Source organism: Pelodiscus sinensis, chromosome 22 (genome assembly GCF_052426305.1).
Source record: "Pelodiscus sinensis isolate ZL-2025 chromosome 22, ASM5242630v1, whole genome shotgun sequence".
NCBI classification, from domain to species: domain Eukaryota; kingdom Metazoa; phylum Chordata; order Testudines; family Trionychidae; genus Pelodiscus; species Pelodiscus sinensis.
This window is the reverse complement of record NC_143073.1, coordinates 17,285,247-17,309,607: the sequence shown is the minus strand read 5'-3', so window position 1 is coordinate 17,309,607 and position 24,361 is coordinate 17,285,247. Positions and strand designations below refer to the sequence as shown.

At 57.3% G+C, this 24,361-nt stretch overlaps 1 protein-coding gene across 4 annotated transcripts; it reads right to left on the bottom strand.

Annotated features, from left to right (window-relative positions):
- Positions 1–21,395: 21,395 nt before the first annotated feature.
- Positions 21,396–24,178, bottom strand: BACC1 (BPTF associated chromatin complex component 1). 4 transcript variants are annotated; one of them, XM_006116339.5, is made up of 6 exons: positions 23,984–24,161; positions 23,555–23,649; positions 23,330–23,431; positions 23,035–23,249; positions 22,724–22,828; positions 21,396–21,781 (listed from the first exon to the last, which is right to left on the bottom strand). In XM_006116339.5, exons 1-6 carry the CDS (start codon positions 24,002–24,004, stop codon positions 21,777–21,779), a joined length of 543 nt encoding a protein of 180 aa, XP_006116401.1. In that variant the 5' UTR covers positions 24,005–24,161; the 3' UTR covers positions 21,396–21,776. The 4 variants fall into 4 exon arrangements, with proteins under 4 accessions (XP_006116401.1, XP_006116400.1, XP_075764503.1 ...); XM_006116338.4 differs by having other exon boundaries at positions 21,396–21,785; positions 23,984–24,157; XM_075908388.2 differs by lacking the exon at positions 23,984–24,161 and adding an exon at positions 23,742–23,888 and having other exon boundaries at positions 21,396–21,785.
- Positions 24,179–24,361: the final 183 nt, after the last annotated feature.

The window sequence follows — 24,361 nt, the reverse complement described above, 5'->3', positions numbered from 1 at the left end:
CGGGGTAATGTATGCATACCGAACGTGCAAATGAAGCCCGGGATTTGAATTTCCCGGGCTTTATTTGCATAAGCCGGCCGGCGCCATTTTTAAATGCCGGCTTGTTCGAACCCCGTGTCGCGCGGCTACACGCGGCACGGGCTAGATAGTTCGGACTAGCAAGCCAGTGGAATGAGGTGTACAGATAGTTCGGAATGGCTTGCTAGTCCAAACTATCTAGCCCGTGTCGCGTGTAGCCGCGCGGCACGGGGTTCGAACAAGCCGGCATTTAAAAATGGCGCCGGCCGGCTTATGCAAATGAAGCCCGGGAAATTCAAATCCCGGGCTTCATTTGCACGTTCGGTATGCATACATTACCCCGCTAGTTCGCACTAGCGGGGTAGTGTAGACATACCCTGTGCTATTCCCAGCCACTGGCAGCCTCCCCCGACCTGCGCCCAGCCCCCTACCTGCCCTTCACTCCCTCATTGCTCCCTCCTGCAGCCCCCTGCCCTCCTCATCTCTGCTCCTCCTGTCGCCCAAATTCTCCCAGCCCCACTCCAACCCACCTAGCCCCATGTCAGTGCCCTTCTAGCAGCCCACAAACCCCCTTCCCCAAAGTCTGAGCAGGAAACTGCCCCAACGAGTGGAGGGCAGCCCAGACCCACCCACCCTCAATGTGCATGGCCGATGCGTAGCGCCCCGGGCCCAACCTGTGTGTGACCCAGTCAATAAAGGAATTAAAGACACAGACTCTTCCTGTGGATGTGGGACTGCGCGTCAGGAGTGAGGGCCACCAGCAGGGCTGAGGGAGCCCATGTAGGATGTGACAAAGTGGGGATTGTATTGCCTTTGTTATGTTACATATGATTTCTACTGTCCTGTGGTAATCCCATGTATGTGCCTCAGTTTCCCTGGGCACTGCACCAATACCTAGATGGTGATGGGGATTTCAGGTGTGGCTCCCACTGAGGGAGGTGACCCTAGCCCCAGCAGGCACACAATGGACAATCCCTTTGCAACTTGACCCCAAGAGAGGGTGCAGCCACATGACACCTTTTGCACCCAGGAAGGAGAACAAAGACCGGGGGAGGGGTTGACTAGGGGACTAGGACCAGGCAACCAGGCCCATGGGTTAGTCTCAGCTGGCCTAGGCTACAGCAAAGGGATCAGGGGATTAGCTCTGGGACCCCTCTCCCCAGGTGGATGGTTCCTGCTTCTGGTTCCTGTGCTGACAAGTCTGTTCTGTGCTGTGTCCCTGCTGCCTAATAAACCTTCTCTTCTAGCTGCCAGCTGAGAATCACGTCTGGCTGTGGATGGGGGTGCAGGGCCTGGTGACTCACGCACACCTCAGACACACTGGTGGCAGCAGTGGGATGCATGGCACCCTGTGGATGGAGCAATGGAGCATCCAGCAGCAAGTGACCAGGGCATAGTAAGAAGAAGGGGAACTAGCAAGAGCCGGGCGCACTGAAGGCCAGTGAGGTGTTGTTCCAGGAGACAAAGGAGTTGAACCACAAAAGAGTGTGGTCCTCAAGAGGGGTGTCAACCCAAGGAGGGGTTCCCTCTGGGGCTATGGGAATTGGTCCCAGGAGTCGGCAGGGCCTGCGGCCTTGGCTCCGGGAGGGGCTGTGACCCTCAAGGTGACTGGCACACTGAAGGGTTCTTCCTGGGATTCACAGAGTGCTGCAAGAACGGGTGTGGGAGTCTGAGAGCCCTGGGGAGCAGTGGGGGCTAGCCTAGAACTGTCAGCCAGGTGCTGAGCTGTGTAAGGAGAGAGGGCTGCAAACTGCAAGTTCCCCAAAGCCCTGCTAATTCCCCAGCTAGAAGAGAATGATCCTCCCCAGAGCTGGTCCCTGTCCTGACCAGACAGCCCCTGAGGGCACTTTGGGCCCCCACCCAGCTGAGGATGGGGAAGGGGCCGGAGGCAAGCAAGTGAACCCTGGACACTAGGACCCACTCGGCTAGTGGTTTATCACAGCTGGATTCCCCCTTGCTGGAGCCCAGCTAAGACAGAGGAGCTGCAGGGCCTTTAGGAGGAACCTGAGAAGCAGTGGCAGAACCAGGAGAGGGAGCAGCAGGACCGTCCTAGGGGTGTTTAAGTCTCAGCTTCACAAAGCCCTGGCCAGATTGATTTAGTAGGAATTAGTCCTGCCTAGAGCAGGGGGCAAGGAGGTTTACAGGATCTGTCGAAAAAGGCTTTCTTTCTCAACAGATCTCACTCTAGACTGCTGCTTTTTGCCAACAAAGTGCTGAGTCGGCAAAATGTGGCAGCCATTTTTATGCAAATTAGGCACCAGATATTTAACTCCCTGCCTCATTTGCAATGTCGACCTTCCTAATCTGCATCCCTCTTCCGACAGAGGGATGCAGTCTAGACATACCCGGAGAGACAGCAGCAGGGCCAGGAGAAGGAACGGCAGGACCAGGAGAGGGAGCAGCAGCATGGACAGGCCATGGCAGGGCTAAGGATGTTAAATATCCGTTAATTGAATAGTTGAGTAACCTCATGAATTCTTATTGGTTAGTCGACTAGTCTATAGTCCCCTAGGGCGGGGCCAGCAGCCGCTGTATCAGAGGCAGCAGCATGGGGTGCCAGGCAGGGTGCCAGGTGGAAGCTGGTCTGCAACAGTGCGGGGTAGCAGCAGCCCCTGTCTAGGGGGGGGTCTGAGCTCCCAGACCCAACACACGCTGGAACTGAGCTGGGCTGCCTGCCTATCTGGCTCCCAATACACTTTAAATGCAGAGCTGAAGCAGAGGTAAGTCAAGGACCTGGTGTGAGCCAGGACTGAGCCAGACTGCTGGCCAGTCTGCTAAAAAATTTACTGGCAGGGGTGGGAGGGAAATGCATGCAGTCTATTCCATTGACCTATAAGCTTTTGCTTATCAGTTAATCGACTACACTATTACATCCGTTGGCAGAGCCGAGAGGCAGAGAGACCCCTGCTGCGGTGAGTGGGGAAAGGCCCAGGGGGCCCAGGACTGCATGGAACTAGGATGTGGACGTGCTGCCCCAGTGTAAGGGAGGGGGGGCATAGATCCCTCCTTGCTGCCTTTGAGAGCCTGCGACCTGCACCAGGCCGACCCAGCAGACAGGCTCCCGCATCTCACCCCCTTACGGGATCCCAGGCCCAGGGACGCTCATCCAGAAGGATGGGATGGAGGCAGGGCACTCTGAGCTGTTCAGACAGGCCCTGCTGCACAGGGGTGGGCTGACTCTCGAGACGAACAGGAAAAGGTTCTGGAGTTCACAGAAGGCCCCAGGGGAGACCTACCTGGCCCGCCGCATGGGGCCATACGCCCGCAAATGGGCAGGTGGGGCAGGGCCCGGACCTGGCTGAGCTGATGATGCTGGAGCAGCTGTATGAACACTGCCCCCCGACCTGAGACTGTGGCTGGCGGACAAGAGGCTGGAGGACCTGCATGGCAAATGGTTGAGGAGTTTACAGACCCCTGCTCCAGGCATGGAGGAGAGCCCCAGAGGTACCAGCTCTCAGCTGTGCAGCGGGGAGAGGTGCCCATAGTTTACCAGGAAGGGGGACTCAGGTAAACTCCTCCCAATGGGGGCAGCCAATACCTGGGTGGACCAACCGGCCTGAGGGAACCAAAGGGACCAGTGCCCCAAGCTCCAGGACAAGCTGAGCAAACCAAGGGTTAACTGGCTGGGGCTGGAAGAGGGGCAGGCTGTCCTCCGCTCAGCTGGGAGAGGCCCCTCAGGCCAGCTCCTCTGTAAGGGTGTTAAGTATTGACTAACTGACTAATCAAATAGTCGATGCATTTTGTGTTTAGTCAATAGGGCGCCTCTGCCTTTGAAGTGTAGCGACAACCCAAGGGCTGCATGGAGCCCGGGATCACCTGGAGACTCCCCCACAGACTTCAGGCTCCGTACAGCGCTGCCACTTTGAAATGCCACGAGGAGCCTGATGCTGGGCTGCACGCAGCGTTTGAAAGCGACAGCGCCACATGCGAGCCCGGGGTCTGGCCCCAGGCTTCAAGCAGCGCTGCCACTTTGAAGTACCCCCTCCGCTTCCCCCCCACCTTGCTGCGTCTAGCTGATGGAGGCAGCAAAGGGGGGAAGCGACTAGTCGACTGGCCTGTCCACTATCCCATGAACATTTACTTATTGGATAGTCGACTAGTCCTTCACATCCTACTCCTCTGTGGGGCCTGATGCTCCGGAGGCAGGTTTCTCAGTGTACAGGGTGGGGGCAGGGCTGCCCTGCGGAGCGAGTGCCTTGTGCCCCTGGAGGTGGATGGGAGGAAGGTCACGGGGGCTGGGACACGGGCACAGAGGTGACGCTGGCCCAGCTGGAGCTAGTGGCACCAGACCACATGGTGCCCAACACCCAACTGACCCTGATGGACATAGACGGTACACCATTCAAGGTGCCCATGCCTAGAGTGCAGCTGAAATGGGGGGCTCCCAAGGAAGTGAGGGTGCACCAGCACCTGCCTGGTGAGGTGCTGATGGTGGTGACCGAGAGGACTGGCCAAAAGGATCCCACAGTGCCCTGGTTGTTACCTATAGCCAGAGCCGGCGAAGGGCACTCAGCCAGGAGTCTTTGAGGCTGTCCAACAGTCCTGCTGGTCCTGCGACTCCTACCAGAGGGGAGGGAAGGCCTGGGACAAGAAGAAAGCCATCTTGAGGGGCCATCTTGAGGGGCCATCACAGAGGAGCCTTTCCAGAAGGTGGCCCTGGATACAGTGGGGCTCCCCAGCCAGGCAACCCGGCCTGGGAAAAAATACATCCTGGCAGGTGGATTTCATACTCACTACCCTAGGCCGTGTCTCCGTCCCCCATCAAGGCAGATGCTGCTGAACATTTTCAGCAGGAGGGAGGAGGGACATCCCCAAGGAGGTCCTCACAGGCCAGGGATCCAACTTCATGTCTGCCCTGCTCCAGTGCTTGTGGGTGGCACACCTAGGCTGCTGGAGAGGCTCAATGTGTGAAACAGATTGTTCCTTCCTAAGTGGAGCACTTTGCAATTGTCCTTATTGAACTTCATCCTGTTTACCTGGGACCATTTCTCCGGTTTGTCCAGGTCACTTTGAATTCTGCCCCCATCCTCTGAAGCACTGGCAACCCCTCCCAGTTTGAGATCCTCTGCAAACGTAATAAGCGTCCTCTCTCTGCCGATATCTAAATCGTGCATGAAGATATTGAACAGAACCAGTCCCAAAACAGACCCCCTGCGGAACCCCACTTGTTATGCCCTTCCAGCATGACTGTGGACCGTTAAAATTGCTCTCTGGCTATGTCTACACTACAAGATTTTTGCGCAAAAACTGGCAGAGCGTCCATACCTCCAGCGTGTTTTTGCACAAAAAAATGGACAGACGGCTTTTGCCGGTAGAGGTATTCCTCTCCCCACGAGGAATAATTCCTTTTTGTGCTACAGCTCTTGTGCAAAAAGGCATGTGTAGACACTCCAGAGGGGGTTTTGCATAAGAAACCCCTATCAGAAAAAGCACAGGTGCTCTGATGGCCATTCTGTGAATGGCCATCAGAGCTTTCTTATGCAAGCGTGTCCACGAAGTGTGGACGCTCTCTTGTGCAAAAGCACATCGCTTTTGCAATGTGCTTTGAGGTCTGGACACGCTTTTGCACAAGAAGTTTTGTGCAATAACTATGGAGAGTAGTTATGAATGGTTCACAATCCTGCTGGAAAGGTATAACTAGTGGGGTTCTGCAGGGGTCTGCTTTGGGACCGGCTCTGTTCAATATCTTCATCAACGATTTAGAAATTGGCATAGAAAGTACGCTTATTAAGTTTGCAGATGATACCAAGCTAGGAGGGGCTGCGACTTCTCTGGAGGATAGGGTCATAATTCAAAATGATCTGGACAAATTGGAGAAATGGTCTGAGGTAAACAGGATGAAGTTTAATAAAGACAAATGCAAAGTGCTCCACTTAGGAAGGAACAATCAGTTTCACACATACAGAATGGGAAGGAGCACTGCAGAAAGGGATCTAGGGGTTATAGTGGACCACAAGCTGAATATAAGTCAGTAGTGTGATGCTGTTGCAAAAAAAGCAAACATGATTCTGGGATGCATTAACAGGTGTGTTGTGAGCAAAACACGAGAAGTCATTCTTCCGCTCTACTCTGCGCTGATCAGGCCTCCGTTGGAGTACTGTGTCCAGTTCTGGGCACCGCATTTCAAGAAAAATGTGGAGAAATTGGAGAGAGTCCAGAGAAGAGCAACAAGAATGATTAAAGGTCTAGAGAACATGATCTATGAAGGAAGGCTGAAGTAACTGGGTTTGTTTAGTTTAGAAAAGAGAAGACTGAGGGGGGACATGATAGCCGTTTTCAGGTATCTAAAAGGGTGTCAGAAGGAGGAGGGAGAAAACTTGTTCATCTTGGCCTCTGAGGATAGAACAAGAAGCAATGGGCTTAAACTGCAGCAAGGGAGGTTTAGGTTGGACATTAGGAAAAAGTTCCTAACTGTCAGGGTAGTCAAACACTGGAATAAATTGCCTAGGGAGGTTGTGGAATCCCCATCTCTGGAGATATTTAAGAGTAGGTTAGATAAATGTCTATCAGAGATGGTCTAGACAGTATTTGGTCCTGCCATGAGGGCAGTGGGCTGGATTCGATGACCTCTCGAGGTCCCTTCCAGTACCAGTATTATATGATTCTATGATTCTAAGTTTTTGTGCAAGAACTCTTTCACAAAAGGCTACTTGCTCAAAAACCCTGCAGTGTAGACAAAGCCACAGAGAATGGTTATCCAGCAAGTTATGCACCCTCCTTATAGTAGCCCCATCTAGGTTGTATTTCCCTAGTTTATTGATAAGAAGATCATGCGAGACCGTGTCAAATGCCTTACTAAAATCTAGTTCTACCATGTCCACATCTTCTCGCTTATCCGCAAGACTTGTTATTCAATTGAAGAAAACTATCATTGGTTTGACATGATTTTTTCTTTACAAATCCATGCTGGCTGTTACCTATCATCTTATTACCTACCAGATGTTTGCAGATGAATTCCTTATTTATTTGCACCATTATCTTCCCTGGCACAGAAGTTAAACTGACTGGTCTGAAGTTTCCTGGGTTGTTCTGATTTCCCTTTTTATAGATTTGCCCTTTTCCAGTCTCTTCTAGAATCTCTCCTAACTTCCATGACTTTTCAAAGCTGCTAGCTAAAGGCTCAGATACCTCCTCTATCACCTCCTTGAGTATTCTAGGGTGCATTTCATCAGGCCCTGGTGACTTGCGGACAGCTAATTTGTCTAAGTGATTTGTAACTTGTTCTTTTATTTTAACTTCTAAACCTACCCCATTTCCACTAGCATCCACTATGTTAGGCGTCCCGTCGCCGTCCATCTTCTTGACAAAAACCGAAACAAAGAAGTTGTTAAACACCTCTGCCATTTCCAAGTTTCCTGTTGTTTCTCCCTCTTCACTGAGCAATGGGCCTACCCTGTCCTTGATCTTCCTCTTGCTCCTAATATACTTGTAAAACATCTTCTTGTTACCCTTTATACCTCTAGCAGATTTTGCTCTTTTTGTGCCTTTGTCTTTCTAATCTTGCCCCTGCATACCTGTGTTGTTTGCTTATATTCATCCTTTATAATTTGACCTAGATTCCTTTTTATATGACTCCTTTTTTATTTTTAGATCATATAAGATCTCCCGATTGATCCAAGATGGTCTCCTGCCAGACTTTCTATCTTTCCTATGCAGTGAAATAATTTGCTTTTGGGCCCTTAATAAAGTCCCTTTAAAGAACTGCCAACGCTCTTCAGTTGTTTTTCCTCTGAGTCTTGCTTCCTATGGGGCCTTACCTACCAGTTCTCTGAGCTTACCAAAAATCTGCCTTCCTGAAATCCATTGTCTCTATTTTGCTGTTCTCCCTTCTACCATTCCTTAGAACCATAATCTCTTATGATTTCATGATCACTTTCACCCAAGCTGCCTTCCACTGTCAATTTTCAACCAGTTCCTCCCTATTTGTTAAAATCAAATCTAGAGCAGCTTCCCCCCAGTAGCTTTCTCAATCTTTTGAAATAAAAAGTTATTGATGATAAATGCTGAAGCCATACAGGGGCAGGGAGAATTGGTGCTGGCTGTGTGCAGGCACTGGGAGGGGCAGGGATCCCTGGTGAAGCTGTTCGCTGAGACCAGAGCTGACCCCTTGCTGGAATCTATTTCCCTCTCAGACCAGCTCACCCCTGCCTAGCAGGCAGAGATCAGAGAGCTGCTGCACTCCCACCTGTTACCTGCCAGCTCTGTGTTCTTGGGGAGCCAGGGAATGATGCTCATGGAAAACAACCCCTTCCTAGCCTCTATTTGAGCCAAAGCCAAGGCAACATAAAGGCAGGAGAAGATACCTAAACCCCGCCCGAGAAGGGGACAGGGTTAAGGAAACACCCCCAGCTCATCCACATGGAAGACAGAACAGACAGACCCATCAGCATCCAACATGAAGACCAATACTTCCAAAGCAAGAACCGCACTGAACTGTGGGATACCGGCAGCAGGAAAGCCTGGCCTGGTGGGACGTCTCTGCTCTGGATGCTAACAGACCCAGGCCTGCCACACCCAGATCAGTAATTATCAGACTGGAAGAGTGGAACTGCTAATTGCATTAGGAACTCTCTCAAGGGACACCACCCAGAGCCTGGCATGGCTGTTTCCATTGTCTAGCCCAGGCTGGGGAGCCTTTTTTGGTCCAGAGCTGCACACGAATGAGAAGCAAAACAACCACCCCATTGCTGTGGCCCCTGACTTATCAGGAGAAGGACGCTCCCCACATTCCCCTCACACCGGAGCCTGGGGGGGCCCAGGCTGGTAGATTCTGGGTCCTCCAGCCTCACGTTGGGGCAGCAGAGGGCCGCAGCGCCAGCGCAGGCTTCCCAATGTGGGAGAGACTCTGAGCTGCAGGGCCAGATCCAGGCAAGCCAGGGACCACATCCAGCTCCAGGGGCCAGAGATGCCTACCCCTGGCCCAGCCTGAACAGAACAAGTCCCTTGAATTTGGTGTCCCCCTTGAACCATTGGTGTGTCTCCTTCCTACAAAAACTCCTACCCCTGCTCAAGTGCTATGTTCTGATGCCTTGATCTAAATTCTGCATCAGCTCCACTGGGACTTCATCTGCACCTGGCGGATCGAGCTGGGGGCTCTGCTCCGCTCTGCCTGCCACACCCTGGACCCCCAGCTACCATCACCCCCTGGGAACGCTGCTCAGGTCCAGTTTCATGGAGTGGTGAGATCTCTCTCCCCTCCCCTCCAGGTTCAGTCTCCTGACCCTACCTCAGGTGACCAGTTCTGGTTTGCTAGCCCTGACAGACTGTTTGTAGCTGTGGTCTTGTGGTTGCTGCCTAGAAATAAGTAACTGTCATTGTTAAGCTAATTTCCTACACACACACACACACACACACACACACCGTGTTGTTTTGACTGCCCCATTCACTCTGCAACCACGCTCCTTGTGCCAAAGCCAAAGATCCCCCAGGGCCCATAGATCTGGGGTTTGCTCATTACGTGGATGCCTAGCAGAATGGTTGTGGTGTGACAGTGGGGACAGGGAGGTGCTGAGCCTGGGGGAAGAGGGGAGACATATGAGGGTGGCAGGTTATAGTGCTGTTTAACCCAGCCCAGTGAGTCCAGGAGTGTGTAAGGGGTCAGCTTGTGAGAGCTGATTCACCCTCCTCTCAGACATGCTGTGTGTGTCTGTCTGTATGGGTATGTCTACACTACCACCCTAGTTCGAACTAGGGTGGTAATGTAGGCATACCACACTTGCAAATGAAGCCCGGGATTTCAATTTCCCGGGCTTCATTTGCATAAGCCGGCCGGCGCCATTTTTAAATGCCGGCTTGTTTGAACCCCGTGCCGCGCGGCTACACGCGGCACAGGCTAGATAGTTCGAACTAGCAAGCCATTCCGCACTATCTGTACGCCTCGTGGAATGGCTTGCTAGTTCGAACTATCTAGCCCGTGCCGCGTGTAGCCGCGCGGCATGGAGTTCGAACAAGCCGGCATTTAAAAATGGCGCCGGCCGGCTTATGCAAATGAAGCCCGGGAAATTCAAATCCCGGGTTTCATTTGCAAGTGCGGTATGCCTACATTACCCCGCTAGTTAGAACTAGCAGGGTAGTGTAGACATACCCTGTGTGTTTGTGTGCTCATCTGATTTTAGAGGGGGAAGAACTCAGCTCTGGGGAACTTAGATCCTGTAGGACAGCACCATAAGGAGGCAGAAGAGGGAAGTACACACCATCTGAGCACACAAGCAGCACACAGACAGAATTATCAATCCCCCCCAAGAGTAACCCTAATAAATGAGCAGTTCTCAGAATAATGAGCAAATCTGGTAACACACCAGCAACTGTTCTCCAACACTAACACTGTTCTCACTAACCTGGCTGTCCAGATAGATGAGCATCCCTGTGCGCTGCTCCCTGGCCAGAGCCATGGAGAAGACAGCCCAGGACCTGGCAAGAGAGGTGCAGGACATGCTGGGCCTAGGGCTGAACCACCCGTCCCCCAGCCCTTGGGCCTCTCCGGTGGTGCTGGTCCCCAAGAAGGACGGGTCGATCCAGTTCTGTGTGGACTGTTGGAAGCTCAACCCTACCACCAGGTCCGATGCCTCCCTATGCCTAGGCCTGACAAACCCCTAGACAAGCTGGGGGGAGCTCGCTACCTCATCACCATGGACTTCACCAAGAGCTATTGGCAGGTGCTGCTGAACCCTGATGCCAGGCTGAAATCGGCATTTATCACCCCAGTGGGGCTCTATTAGTTCCTGGTCCTGCCTTTCGGCATCAAGGGGGCGCCTGTCACCTTCCAGCACCTGGGGACAGGCTTCGCCCTGGCTAACATTGACCATATTTAAAAACTAGACAATTAGCCCATCATAAGACAGGATTTTCAGGTCTCTCCCCCACATCAGTCTTCTCTCCTGAGCCTCTGGTCTCTCGCTCCGTCACTCTCACTCTCTCTCTCTCTCTCTCTCCTCCTACTACTGCCTCCCCCTCTCTCAGCTCTCCTCCCCCTCCTGCCTCTCGGGGGACTGTGGTGCCCAAACGGCCGCTTGCACCACTTGCTCCTGTGCAGCGGCCCAGCTGAGCGGTGCAGAAGTCAGTCGAGCGCCACGGCAGGAGGCGAAGGGGGCGGGGTGGTGACATTCACGGCCAGGGGGCAGGGTCTGGAGCCACTGTCACCCCGCACATCACCGCCCCGCCCCCCTTTGCCTCCCGCCGTGGATATCGAGGATATTTGCGTCTTTAGCCAGACCTGGGAGGCCCGTGTGTCCCGTCAGTCAAGTGCTGGATCGGCTGCAGGGGGCCGGGATGATTGTAACGGCTGGGAAATGCAGGGTGGGGTGGCAGAGGTGTCTTACTTGGGCCATCACATGGGGAGCGGCTGCTTAAAGCTAGGTGGAGGCCATCATAGATTGGCCGGCTCCCCAGATGAAGAAGCAGGTCCAGGCTAAGGATGTAGAATCCTATTTAACTAGTTAACCCGTCAAACATGCTGGCTCTGAGCCCCTCTCCCCAAGACTGATTGTCCTGACTGTACCTGGTTCCTGTGCTGACAAGTCTGTTCTAGCTGTGTCCCTGCCACCTAATAAACCTTCTCTTCTACCTGCTGGCTGAGAGTCACGTCTGGCTGCGGATGGGGGTGCAAGGCCCGGCGCCCCCACACCTCGGTGACAGCTGGGCCTGGCAAAGGTTGCAGATCAGGAATAAGAGGCACCACAGGGGTGGACTCCTGGGGCTGGCTGCACTTCCTCACATTGCCACTAGTGGCTCCCCAGCTCCCAGTTGGGGTGAGGTGGGAAGAGGGAGCAGCTGGAGCAGGAGGAAGCAACTCTTGCCCCCTCCCCTGCAATGCACAGGCCACCCCACATGGGACTGTGACACACATGACCCAGGGCACAGAGTGGACGGAAGCAGAGCGCAGGCCCAGTGGGGGGGGGGGAGACCTGGTGAGCAGGGCCAGCAGCACCCCCATGCTGAAGAGGCTTAGGTATAGGGGGACCCCGGGATTTGGGGGGGAGCCTGGGCCCCAATGAAGCTCTGCTGGGGACTGGTGCAGGTGAGGGGCTCCCACAAGAGAGGGAAGGTCAGAGTCTTGTGAGGACAGGGGGACACTGGGGGGCTCCCAGATAATTGGTTCTAATGTTTCTCCCCCAGTGACCCCCACATCAGCTGCCCTGTGCTGGAGTGTGACACACACACACACACCTGCAGTCTCCCTGCTTTGCCATTGCCCATGACATCAGACCCCCATCCTCTGCCAGCCCAGCTCTGGACTCCCCCACCCCTGCCCCTCACTCCCGACCCCCAGCTTCTGCCAGCCCTGCTCTGGGCTCCCCCAGCCCTTCCCATAACTCCCACCCCATAGCCCCTGCCAGTGCCCCTCACTCCTGACCGCCTCCAATGCTGCTGTTGCCCTTCCCTCCTGACACTCTTTCCTGGGTGTTATTATCTCTTTTTCCCCACCTTTCCTGTCTGAGCTGCCTCGATTCTCCCCAACAGCTCAGTCCTCCCCCCCCATCCCACACACACCCCCTGTTTTCCAGGCTCTCACCTCCCCCGTCTATCCCATCTGTGGCCACTAGAGGGAGACAGTAGAGACCCTCGGCTGAGAATCTGCCCCACATGGCATAACTGGGGTGAGAGTGGGGTGTTGGGGGGTCACTGGGATCTGGTCTCTGGGCCACAACTGCTCCCGTTTCTCTTCCCGGGTGCCCCCAGCTGCGGGGCAGGGCAGCCATCAGCTGGAGGCCCCTGGAGAGGACAGAGGGCTGGAGCTGGGAGGGCCATTAGAGGGCAGGGAGATGGGGGGGGAACCATGTAGAAGGGGGCTGGGCAGGTGGGACTGGAGTGGGGGACTGGGGATGAGTAGAGAGCTGTGGGGGAGCAGGAGGGGCAGGGGCTTTGGGGGCAGGGAGGATGGGGGGGCTGGAAGTGGCTGACTGCTCCTGCTGCAGTCCCTGGGCTTCCCGGGCCCAGCACATTCCCAGGTAAGTGGGGGTGGAGCAGGCTCTCAGGTTCCGGGTAGGGGGTCGGTCCCCAGTTCTGTGTCCCCCCCCAACTGACTTTTAACCACAGCCAGGTCCATCCATCCCTCTCTCCTGCTGGGCAGGCATCGCTCCCGGCTGGCCTCTCGTGGGGGCGCTGAGAAAGAAAGGGAAATACGCTGGGGGGAGGGGGGCTGTGCTGACCTTACACCCCTGACCTGCCCCACTTGGCAGGAGGCCCAAAAATCTGTTTGTAGCTGAAGTCCCAGGCCCCTTTGGCACCGCCTGCCCCCGAGGTAACAGGGAGGATGGAACCCGGGGCACTAGGGAGGCAGTTTGGGGGTCAGAGACTCTTGAGAGTTCACTGAGGAGGCAGTTTGGTGTCCAGGGGTTTTGTCTGGGGATCTGTTCCAGGAGGCATAGTGTGGTCAGTTTGGGGGTGCAGACCCACTCTAACTCTTGCCTCTTCTCCCCCAGGATCAATCCTCCAATGGGGCTATGTGTGGCAGCTCCCCCACCCCCACTTCCTCTGATCTAGATGCCTCCATGGCTGGACCAGAGACCCTGAGGACACAGCAGAAATTGGGGTGCTGCTAAGAATCAGGGACCCTACTTTGGGATACACCCAACTCTGTGCAGATGGGAGAGGACCCAGGCAAGGGAAACGGGGACCTCTGAACCAGGCCAAGTCCCTGGTGTCACCCCCATTCCCCCACCCTGGCCACTGCCCGCGTTGCTTTGGATGTGTGGACACTGCCCTGGGGGGGCTGGTCTCTGCCAGGTCCTGGTGTACTATGGTGCACTGTACAGAGCTATACGTGTCTGTTTCCTTACATAGGGAGCCCCTCTTGTCCCTTCCTCCTCCAGCTAGGAAGCATGGCTAAACTGGCATGATTTTCCGCAAATGCTTTTAATGGAAAAGTTTTCCGTTAAAAGCATTTGTGGAAAGGAGCGTCTAGATTGGCACGGACGCTTTTCCGCAAAAGCACTTTTGCGCAAAAAAGCCCCGATCGCCATTTTCGCAATCGGGGCTTTTTTGCACAAAACAGTACTGTTCTGTCTACACTGGCCCTCTTGTGCAAATGATTGCGCAAGAGGGCTTTTGCCTGAACAGGAGCAGTACAATATTTCCGCAAGAAGCACTGATTTCTTACACTAGGAAGTCAGTGTTCTTGCAGAAATTTAAGTGGCCAGTGTAGACAGCTGGCAAGTTTTTCCGCAAAAACAGCTGATTTTGCGGGAAAACTTGCCAGTCTAGACACAGCCCATGTGTTTTTAAAGAGTTAATAAAGCATGAACTGACTCACCAAATCTTGTCCTTCTGTCGGGAGGGGGCAGCCCCAATGTTCTGGGGTCCCAACTGAGACCCACACAGCCCCCCTCCCTCCAAATCCATGTCACCCCCCAAGCCCCAAGCATGGGGAGATTAACCCAGACAGAAGCAGGCCCAGATCTGGGCTGGGAGGGGCTGTGGGTGGGGAGTGAGAGGTAGTGGCAGGGCTGGGGGGAGACCAAGGCTGGGCTGGCAGGGGCTGCGGGTCGGGAGTGAGAGGTACTGGCAGGGCTGGGGGAGCCCAAGGCTGGGCTGGCAGGGGCGGTGTGTCCGAAGTGAGAGGTACTGGCAGGGCTGGGGGAGACCAGGGCTGGGCTGGGAGGGGCTGCGGGTCGGGAGTGAGAGGTACTGGCAGGGCTGGGGGAGACCAGGGCTGGGCTGGCAGGGGCGGTGTGTCCGAAGTGAGAGGTACTGGCAGGGCTGGGGGAGACCAGGGCTGGGCTGGCAGGGGCTGCGGGTCGGGAATGAGGGGCACTGGCAGGGCTGGGGGAGACCAGGGCTGGGCTGGGAGGGGCTGCGGGTCGGGAGTGAGAGGTACTGGCAGGGCTGGGGGAGACCAGGGCTGGGCTGGCAGGGGCTGCGGGTCGGGAATGAGGGGCACTGGCAGGGCTGGGGGAGACCAGGGCTGGGCTGGGAGGGGCTGCGGGTCGGGAGTGAGAGGTACTGGCAGGGCTGGGGGAGACGAGGGCTGGGCTGGGAGGGGCTGCGGGTCGGGAGTGAGGGGCACCGGCAGGGCTGGGGGAGACCAGGGCTGGGCTGGGAGGGGCTGCGGGTCGGGAGTGAGGGGCACTGGCAAGGCTGGGGGAGACCAGGGCTGGGCTGGGAGGGGCTGCGGGTCGGGAGTGAGGGGCACTGGCAGGGCTGGGGGAGACCAGGGCTGGGCTGGGAGGGGCTGCGGGTCGGGAGTGAGGGGCACCGGCAGGGCTGGGGGAGACCAGGGCTGGGCTGGGAGGGGCTGCGGGTCGGGAGTGAGGGGCACTGGCAGGGCTGGGGGAGACCAGGGCTGTGCAGGGAGGGGCTGCGGGTCGGGAGTGAGGGGCACTGGCAGGGCTGGGGGAGACGAGGGCTGGGCTGGGAGGGGCTGCGGGTCGGGAGTGAGGGGCACTGGCAGGGCTGGGGGAGCCCAGGGCTGGGCTGGGAGGGGCTGCGGGTCGGGAGTGAGGGGCACTGGCAGGGCTGGGGGAGACCAGGGCTGTGCAGGGAGGGGCAGTGTGACCGGAGTGAGAGGCTCCCAGCTCAAGTTGACAGGTTGGATTACATTTGCCCTTTGCCCTTTGCTGATTGGGGCAGTCCAGATAATTGATTGACAGCCCAATATTTACCCTGGGAGCAGGGGAGGCTGTAGGTCGGAGCAGTGGGGTTGGGAGCCAAGACTGTGTTGTTCCCACCGGACTAAGGTCCTGCTTCCCTTTATCTCACAAGACCCATTTGCCATATGCATCCCCATAATTGCTCCCAGATCCTGAACCGGGAGGGGGAGCAGGTGGGCACCAGCCAACCCCTCCCCAGACCTGTTCCACTAATATTGGGGAGGTTGGGGGGGGCATACAAATTGTATTGCTGAGCTCTGTTGGAGGGAGGGGTTGGTCTGTGATTTTATGAGGGGGGGGCCTTAGCTACCCCTCCCCATGTGCACACCCCCTGCCATAGCTGAGTTCAGTGGGACAAGTGGGAATGGTCGAAGGCCCTGCCCCTCACCCCCCCCCCCCCAGTCGGGCAGGAGTGAGGCACTACAAGCCTCAAGCTGCCCCTCTCCCCAATTCCCTTCTCGGCACAGCTGGAAGGTTCCTGTGCCCATTGCTGGGGGGAAGGGGGGGGGGGCGCAGGCCTTGGGTAAACCCAGCTGTGGGTTTGCGCCAGCAGATTCGAGTGTGTGGAGCCGCAGCGGCTGAGTTGGAGTGTGCACAGTACAAATCAGACCCTCCCCCCCCCCCCCCAGACCTACAGGGCTCCCAGGGGGGAAGGGGCAGAGGGTGCCCCCCAGGGCAGAGGAGGGGAGGCTGGAGGGTGTGTGGGGGGGTCCCCGCACGGTGAGGGACTGCGGGGGCACAAGGGGCGCGAAGACAAAGCAGCCGTTTGCAAAGCGCCAGAGCCTGCCAAGTCGCTCAGAGTTGGCACCGTGACAAAGTCAGCTGGGGACGTTCGTGTTGGCGCGGGCCGGAGCCGTGCAAAGGGGAATTTTTCCTCAGCGCCCCATTGGGCCAATTGCCCCCAAACTTCACACACTTTCAGGGGGGCCCCGGGGCTGCACTGAGAATTTTTTGCGGATTTTTCCTGCCCATCCAAGGGGGTTTATTCAAGTGTAGAAAGTTGCGTGGGGGGAAAAAGACCGAACCTCTGCTGCTCACCCGGGCTAGGTTTTTTTTCCCCTCCCTCTGCACAATTGCACCAAAAGGGCTTGCAGCTCGGGGGGGGCACCCAGGGAGGGGATCCCCCTTTCTATGCACCCCCCCCGACCAAGCAGGAGTGCACAGCCGCCGGAGGGTGGCTTTGGAAAGGGGACCTGCCCCATTGTGCCCAGAGTGGGGCAGAACATAGAGGGCTTTTTCCCAACCCTCCCCAGATGGATACTGATTTTTATTTTATTTTTTGCCAGAGGCTTTGGATTTGTTTGTCCCGGGGCGCCCGGTGGCACCCCACCCAACTCCCCGAGTATCTGTCAGGGCTAAGAAAGGAGCTGATACAAAACTCGGCCCCCGGCCTGGCAGCAGGTAAGTGGGTGCGCAGGGGGTGGCGGGGGGCCACGGGTCCCCACCTGGCACAGACCAAACCAGGGGAGCCTCCTGCTCCGCTTGCAGGGCGTGTGCAAGTGAGGATGCCGCTGTGTTGCTTGCTTGGGATTTGGGTTGGTGGTTTTTTTTTTTTTTATGTGCAAGGGGAGGAAAAAAAACAACAAACCACCCAGCAGTGGGGAAACCTGCCGGCAGCGAAACACCCCCAGTGTTTTTTTTGTATGGGGGGCAAGCAGGAACCGAACAAAGCACCGGAGGGGGGGCAGAGGCATCGAAAAGTGAACAGATGGAAAAGACGGAGGATCGGCCCCCCAAAATGACGGCGAAAACCCAGAATCGTGCCTGCGAAAACCTCCTGGCGCTGGGCCCCCAAATCCTTTAGAATCAAGGGACCACCACCCTTGAAAGAGGACAGACATTGGCCTGAGGGGCCCCAGATTTGGTCTCACCCCGAATCACAACCAGAAAATCATCATTTTTCCAGAAAAACCCACCAGCGCCAGCAGCCCCGAATCGGCCCAAGGCCTGATAGGCCTCCATGTCCTGGGGTTTCTTGCAGACAGGCCAGGGCAACAGCTTCCAAAAAACCCTCTGAGGGGCCTGCAGTAGCTGGGGCGGGGGGGCACAATTCTACCACCATTTGGAATGACTCTTTCAATGACTCCCCCGGGGGGCTCACCCCAAAGTGGCAGCAACACGTGTAAACTGCACCCCTCCCCCTGCTGCTGTGCAGGGCTGGCCCCTGAATTGTGGCAGCAAGTTAAATGATACCGCCCCCCCAAAAAAGCCCAGCTCACCCCAAATAGCTTGAGGAGGATCAGAAGTGATTGGCTCCAAAAGCCCGTTCCTCCCTTCCCCCTCCCCCCCCAGGATTTTTTTTTAGGAAGAAAAACTCAGTATTTGCCTGGACATGGGGGGAGGGGTTTTGTCCTGACATTTGGGGATACAGGTGCCATTTCTGCCTGTGTCACCCCCAGTTTGCTCCAGGGTGTGGCAGCTGGCTCCACTCAGGCCCAGGCATATTGCGGGGAAGGGACTGCTTAAATCTCCCCAGATTTACACAAGACAGCACTGCTCCACTGGCATCGGCCTGGGTGCCCCCCTGAAATCCTGTTGTGGCTTTGGGGCTCTGGGCCAGGGGGCGAATGAGCCAGGCACAAGGTGTGTGTGTGGGGGGGTATATTTTTGCATGGGGACAAACGGGAAACAAATGGGGATACATGAGCGGAGCATCAATCTGGCTTCCTGTCCTGCACGGCTTGGTGCATGCACTGTAGTTTGGGGAGCATAGCTGGGAGGGGCTCAGGTTTGGGGGGGCTGGGTGCCATGTATTGGTGTGAACTGCTGCCCTGGGTCATGTACCCCAAGCAAGCAGGCCAGGCTGTAAGCCACTCACAGGAGGGGGGGAGATTGGAGTGGGGAGATCTGGGCCCTTGATTTTACCCCAGCTGGGAAGAGGTGGGCACTGGGAGGGGTCTGCTCTGTCACACCCTGACAAAGACAGAGACAAAATGACCGATGGGTGGTGGGTGCTTGGGAGGGAGCCATTGTGAGGTTCTACCCTCCCACCCTCATTTTCAACTGTTTACCCACCCTGCACACGCACCTCCCTGGATGCAGGGGGATTTGCTGTGTTTGCTGGAGGGGGACCCTCGTCATGCAGGATGGAGGGGGCTTGCATTGGGCTCTGGTTTTATGGAGAGAAGGGTGATAAAATTAACCCTTCAGAGCAGAGCTTTTTTACCTGGGTGGGGAAAAGGGCCACGTCTTAAAGGGGAGGGAGCCTGATGTCAAGAGGTGGCCCCAGAGACTGCTGGGAAAACTCTCCATTTTCTCACTAGGACCTGACTCCATTTTGAATTGGGTGGGAATTGGTGTGGGAGGGTGAACACTGTGGTGACTCCCCCACATGCAGAGTTGGAAGCCCCCTCGTTCACCCCCTCCAGCAATGGACCCCCACCTAGTCCCCCCACCTCCCCTTATGTGGTGGAAGAACACCCCCCCCCCAAAAAAAATCCGGTCTGACCCTGGATTCCAGCCCACCTGCCGCCCCCCCCCCCCCCATCCCAAGCAGGCTGTGCTTGTTCTGCTGCAGATGCAGTCCCCCCACCCCAGTCTGGTGGGGCCTGGACACCTCTCCCACCAGCCTTCGCCCCAGCAGCACATCATGGTTTGTCTGGAGCTCTGAATGCACAAACCATTTTGTGATGTTACCGCGCGGGCCGGGATTGTGGCCATGGAGTGACACGCATACACACACGCCACCAGCCCAGCATCAGACCCCCGTGCCTGTCCCGCTCCAGCAGCACATAAATATTGGCAGCGTCCTGGGCATGCCTGCCTGCCAGTATTTCCTTGTGCTGCTCCAGCGGGGCCGGGCCACGCACCACTGGACCCAGCCGCCTGCAACTGGGGGGGGGGGGGTTGACTGGGGGCAACAGCAAAACAATAAAGGGTTAAAAAACCAGGAATCTGCATGTGCTTGTGCCTGCTGGGGCCTGCAATGCAGCCCAGGGTGGCTGGTTACCCAGGGCCACCTCTGGGGCAGGGCAGCAGGTAACACAGGGACCCCTCGCCCAGAGCTGAGATGCAGCCACCTCTGGGGCAGGGCACCTGGTTACACAGGGACCCCTCGCCCAGAGCTGAGATGCAGCCACCTCCGGGGCAGGGCACCTGGTTACACAGGGACCCCTCGCCCAGAGCTGAGATGCAGCCACCTCTGGGGCAGGGCAGCTGGTTACACAGGGACCCCTCACCCAGAGCTGAGATGCAGCCACCTCGGGGGCAGGGCAACTGGTTACACAGGGACCCCTCACCCAGAGCTGAGATGCAGCCACCTCCGGGGCAGGGCAGCTGGTTACACAGGGACCCCTCACCCAGAGCTGAGATGCAGCCACCTCCGGGGCAGGGCAGCTGGTTACACAGGGACCCCTCACCCAGAGCTGAGATGCAGCCACCTCCGGGGCAGGGCAGCTGGTTACATAGGGACCCCTCACCCGGCGTTGAGTTGGAGGTAGCCTGTACTTCCTGCCAGGGACACCCTCGGCCTAGTTTTATGGGGTTCTATCAGCAGCACCTCCATCACAGAGCCAGATCCAAGGCGTAGCTGTACCCCCACCCCTATTGGCTCCTTCCAGGCAGGAAGTTGCTTTGTCCGCCCTCTCACTCAGCCCCACAGGGCCTTCCCTGCCTCAGTTTACTCTTTCAGAGCGTGCAGAAGCCTGACCCCTCTGCTTCATGGGGTTGGGCGTCCCCACTGGCCCCTGGGCTCTTGCTCCACCTGTCCAGCATCCTGCCAGTCTGGGGCAACCCAGGTAGTTGACCCATCATGCCCTGCTGGAGGTAAATGGGGGGGGGCTCAGCCAGGCTGTACCTTCGCTTTCCCCTCTGCCCAATCATGCGGCTCTCAGCTGGTTCCAGCCTGGATTGCACCCTGATATTTAGGCGGGCCTTGCCCAGTGACAAAGCCAGCAGGATTCATACCATGCCACCCGCTGCCTCAGCGTCTCTCAGTCACCCCTGGGAGTGATGCAGGACGGGAGCCAAGGGTTGGGCCCGTGTCTCTCACGCAGACAAGCGGGTGGTGGTGCAGATGATAAAAGGGGCTTGGGGAGACCTGCCAGCAGATCTGAGGCTGAAGTATGAGTGGGGGAAGCTCCCAGAAATGGTACTCGGGAGGGGGGGGGGTGTCAGGGCCAGATGTGGTGTCCCTGGCCCGTGGCTGGAGAGGGGAGTGGTTTGCCAACTGAGTGCAGCCCCCAACCTGGGGCTCCGAGACCACATCCCACTTGGAGATCTGGCTTCTGGCTGGGAGTGGCTTTGGGCATGGCCCGAGGCCTGACTTCTCCTCAATCCCTAGGGTTGCCAAATGGTTTCAACAAAAATACCAGACACACTTGACATTCCATCACAATCTACATTACATCTTATTTAGGAAATACCGGACAGTTCTATTTCCTCAATTTGTTTCCCAAACAGAAAGCTCAAATACTGGACTGTCTGGTTTAAAACTGGACACCTGGCAACCCTATTAATCCCTAACTCCCAGTACCCCCTGAAGAGCCTAGCCCCTGTGCAGACTTGCCAAATCCTCCATCAGAGAGAATGGCTCCCTCTGGGGGAACTGCTGCCATGTCCAGGGAGAGGGGGGCAGGGAAGAGCTGATGTCACATGACATCTCCCCAGGGCAGGGGTCCTTTTTCGCCTCAGCATAGAGTTCCCAGCTGAGCCCCTGATCACCACCCAGCCCCCATCCCATTATGCCCAGTACAGCAACCCCCACTGAACCTCCACCCTGCTCCCTTGAGCACAGCACCCCCAAGCGCTTCCCCAACAACTCACAAGACACACCCAGGGGTGGGGGTGGGGTCGGGGTCAATCACTTTTATTTAAAGTAGAAAACAAACACAAGGAAGGGGAAGCAGTGGAAAGAGGGAGTCACTTGAGAGGGGTCAGCCCAGGATTGGGGGAAGCAAGGACACCAGTGACACCTCCCAGCAGCCCTGCCCCACCCCACCCTCCCCTGCCCTGCGGTCCCAACATATAGGGGCATGACTGGGGGGGGGGGGAGGAAGAGAAGAGGAGAAAAAAGTGACTTCTCCCCAAATGGGCAGGACTCCTCTCCCACTCACAGGGAGTCCCTGCCTCCCCAAGTCAGGGGCCTAGACCATCCGTCCGTTAGCAGAGGGGTGTCTCAGCGGGACAGCAGGGGCAGGTCACCAGGTGTCATCAGCAGCCCGGAGTCCAGGGTCAGACTGTCTGAGAGAGGGAGAGAGAGTACAGAGAAAGACTGAAGGAGACATAGCTTGCGCCCAGGGGCAGGGCCAATTCCAGGGGCCCCAGAGAAAATGAACAGAACAGAGCAATCCATCCTGTCGCCCATTCTCAGCTTCAAGCAAACAAAGGCTAGGATGCTATCCCTGCCCATTCTGACTAGTAGCCATTGACGGACCCACCCTCCATAGATTCATCTAGCTGTTTTTTTAACCCTGTTCAAGTCTTGGCCTTCACAACATCCTCTGGCAGACTGTGCGTGGTGTGCAGAACTACTGCCTTTGGTTTGCTTTAATCCTGCTGCCTATTGATTTCATGGGGTGACCCCTGGTCCTTGTGTCGAGGAAATGTCCTTTACACCTTCCCATATCTACTTTCTGCACATCCCTCATGGTTTTACAGGCCTCTCTCACATTCCCCGAGATGTCTCTTTCCCAAGCTGAGAAGTCCCAGTCTGATGAACTCCTTGTACAGGAGCCAGCCCGCCCGCTCCATCAGCCGGGCTGCCCTTCCCTGATCCTTTGCCAGTAGGCTAGTTTCAAGTGGTGTTGCCCATGTCTGCAGGCAGGATTCAAGGCGCAGACACCCCAGGTTCTGATGGAAAATCTCAGTGTCTCTATCCCTTTGGCTTTGGGAGATGGGCAGACACACCCAGGTCTCCAGGGAAGGGTAAGAGTGAACTTATCTCCCACTAGGGTGGATGTAGAGCTGGGTGTGTTTCCCAGTGGAATGCAGCAGGGAGAGGAAAAGGGCAGAGCTATCCCCCAGCTCAGAGACCACACCTGATCCCCATACCCTGGGGATTACACCCAAATACCCCTCTTTCCCAGCACACACAGCCTCCTGGGTGAACCTGTCCCTCTGCCCATACCTCCACAACTCCCCGCTCCTGTCCCCCACAGTGCAACCCCCCCAGCCCATACCCTGGTCGAAGTTGAGTTTCTTGGCGGGGGGAGCGTCGCCCAGCCCCTCGATGTCGACCAGGTCACTGTTGGCATCTGAGTCATTCAGGGCGCTGAGCGTCACGTCTGCCAGGGAGGGGTGAGAGAGAGGCTGGGACAGGTCAGCTGTGAGCACAGGGCTCAACCCCCACCCCTTGGCACCTCCATCCACAGACTGCTCCACATCAGCTGACAGACTGCCCCCCCATCCCAGGACACCCTCTATAGATCCCCACTCCAGGACAGCCACCCTCCCCAGCCTGTTGGAGGGAAGCCTGAGAGGTGTCTCTTACCTGATGCCTTCTGCTTTTTCATGGGCAGGGTGGGCGTGTCCTGCAGCCCAGCAGGCACTGGTGCCTGGTTAGGAGGGGGCAGGTTGGGTGCTCCCCCTGCCACCGTTCCACCCAGTGCATGACCCTTTCTGGGGCCCTTTTTGGGGGAGTCAGCAGGCAGGGGCACCCCGCTATCCTCATAGGCCTTACGCTTGGCCGTGGCTTTGATCTGTGCCCTGGGATGGAGAGAAAACGGAGGGGGAATCACTGCACTGCACTGACCCTAGGTCCCCCCCTTCCCCGTGCCCCCCCTTACACCGTCCGGTCCTTGATGATGGCGCTGATCCGGTTCAGGTCATCGCCGAAGCGCGTCACAGCCGCCCGCAGCATCTCGATCTCCGTCTCTGTCCACTTGGCCCTGGGGGGGGACACGGGTCAGGCCACCCTCCCCCGCACTCGGGCTCCTTCCTGCACCTGCTCCCCCGTGCGGGGCTGAATTGCCCTGCTCCTCACCCAAAGACCCCAAAACTCCCCCCCTTACCCGGCAGGGGACGAGTCAGCCACGGGGTGCAGCTGCATCGTCAGTTCCCCCAACTTGGTGAAGGCGGCGCCTGCCGCGGAGAAAATCTCGCCGACCTGCAGGAGAGGGAAAATGGTGAGACCCCCCCGCGGGGGTCCCCCCCATCCCAGCCACCGCAACCCCTCCCCTCCGTATACCCCCCCCTCACCTCTCCCACTGCAGGCTGGGCCCCTCGGCCTTATGGGACCCTGCCCCTTCCCCCACCCCGAGGGAGAGAGAAAATGGTGAGCCCCCCCCCCGCGGGGTCCCCCCCCCACCCGGCCACCGCACCCCTCCCCGGACCCCCCCCTCCACGCCGCTCCCACTGCGGGCCGAGCCCCTCGGCCTTATGGGACCCTGCCCCTTCCCCCACCCCGAGGGGCCCCGAAACCCAGCCCCTCCCCCGGGCACCTTAGTGGACGCTGACGTCATTGCAGCCCCTCCCCCGGGCCGCCCGGGGCTCACTCTGCGCCGCGGGGGATCCTGGGAAGGCGGCGCCGGTAGGGAATTCAGCGCGCGCGATGACAGCAACCACTTCCGGCCCCGGCGCGCGGTGACTTCTGGGGACTTCGCTGGAATCCAGCCCCTAGGCCCCGCCCTCGCGCCGCGATCCCGCCCCAACTCCGCTCAATGCTCTCCACCCGTCAGGCCTGTAGCTCCGCCCCTTCCTCATGGCCACCCCCCCCAGCATCTCCCCCATTCTGCCCTAGGGAGAAGCAGGGGTGCTTGACTGCAGCCCCCCATCTCCCCTACAGCCACCCCCCCACCCCATTGACCCCTGCGCGCACA

Coding starts and splice junctions, on each gene's coding strand:
- BACC1 (XM_006116338.4), bottom strand. CDS start 24,004: ATGACGTCAGCGTCCACTAAG. Junction 23,432..23,554: donor GCTGACTCGTCCCCTGCCGG/GTAAGGGGGGGA, acceptor GTCCCCCCCCAG/GGCCAAGTGGACAGAGACGG. Junction 23,250..23,329: donor ATCATCAAGGACCGGACGGT/GTAAGGGGGGGC, acceptor TCTCCATCCCAG/GGCACAGATCAAAGCCACGG.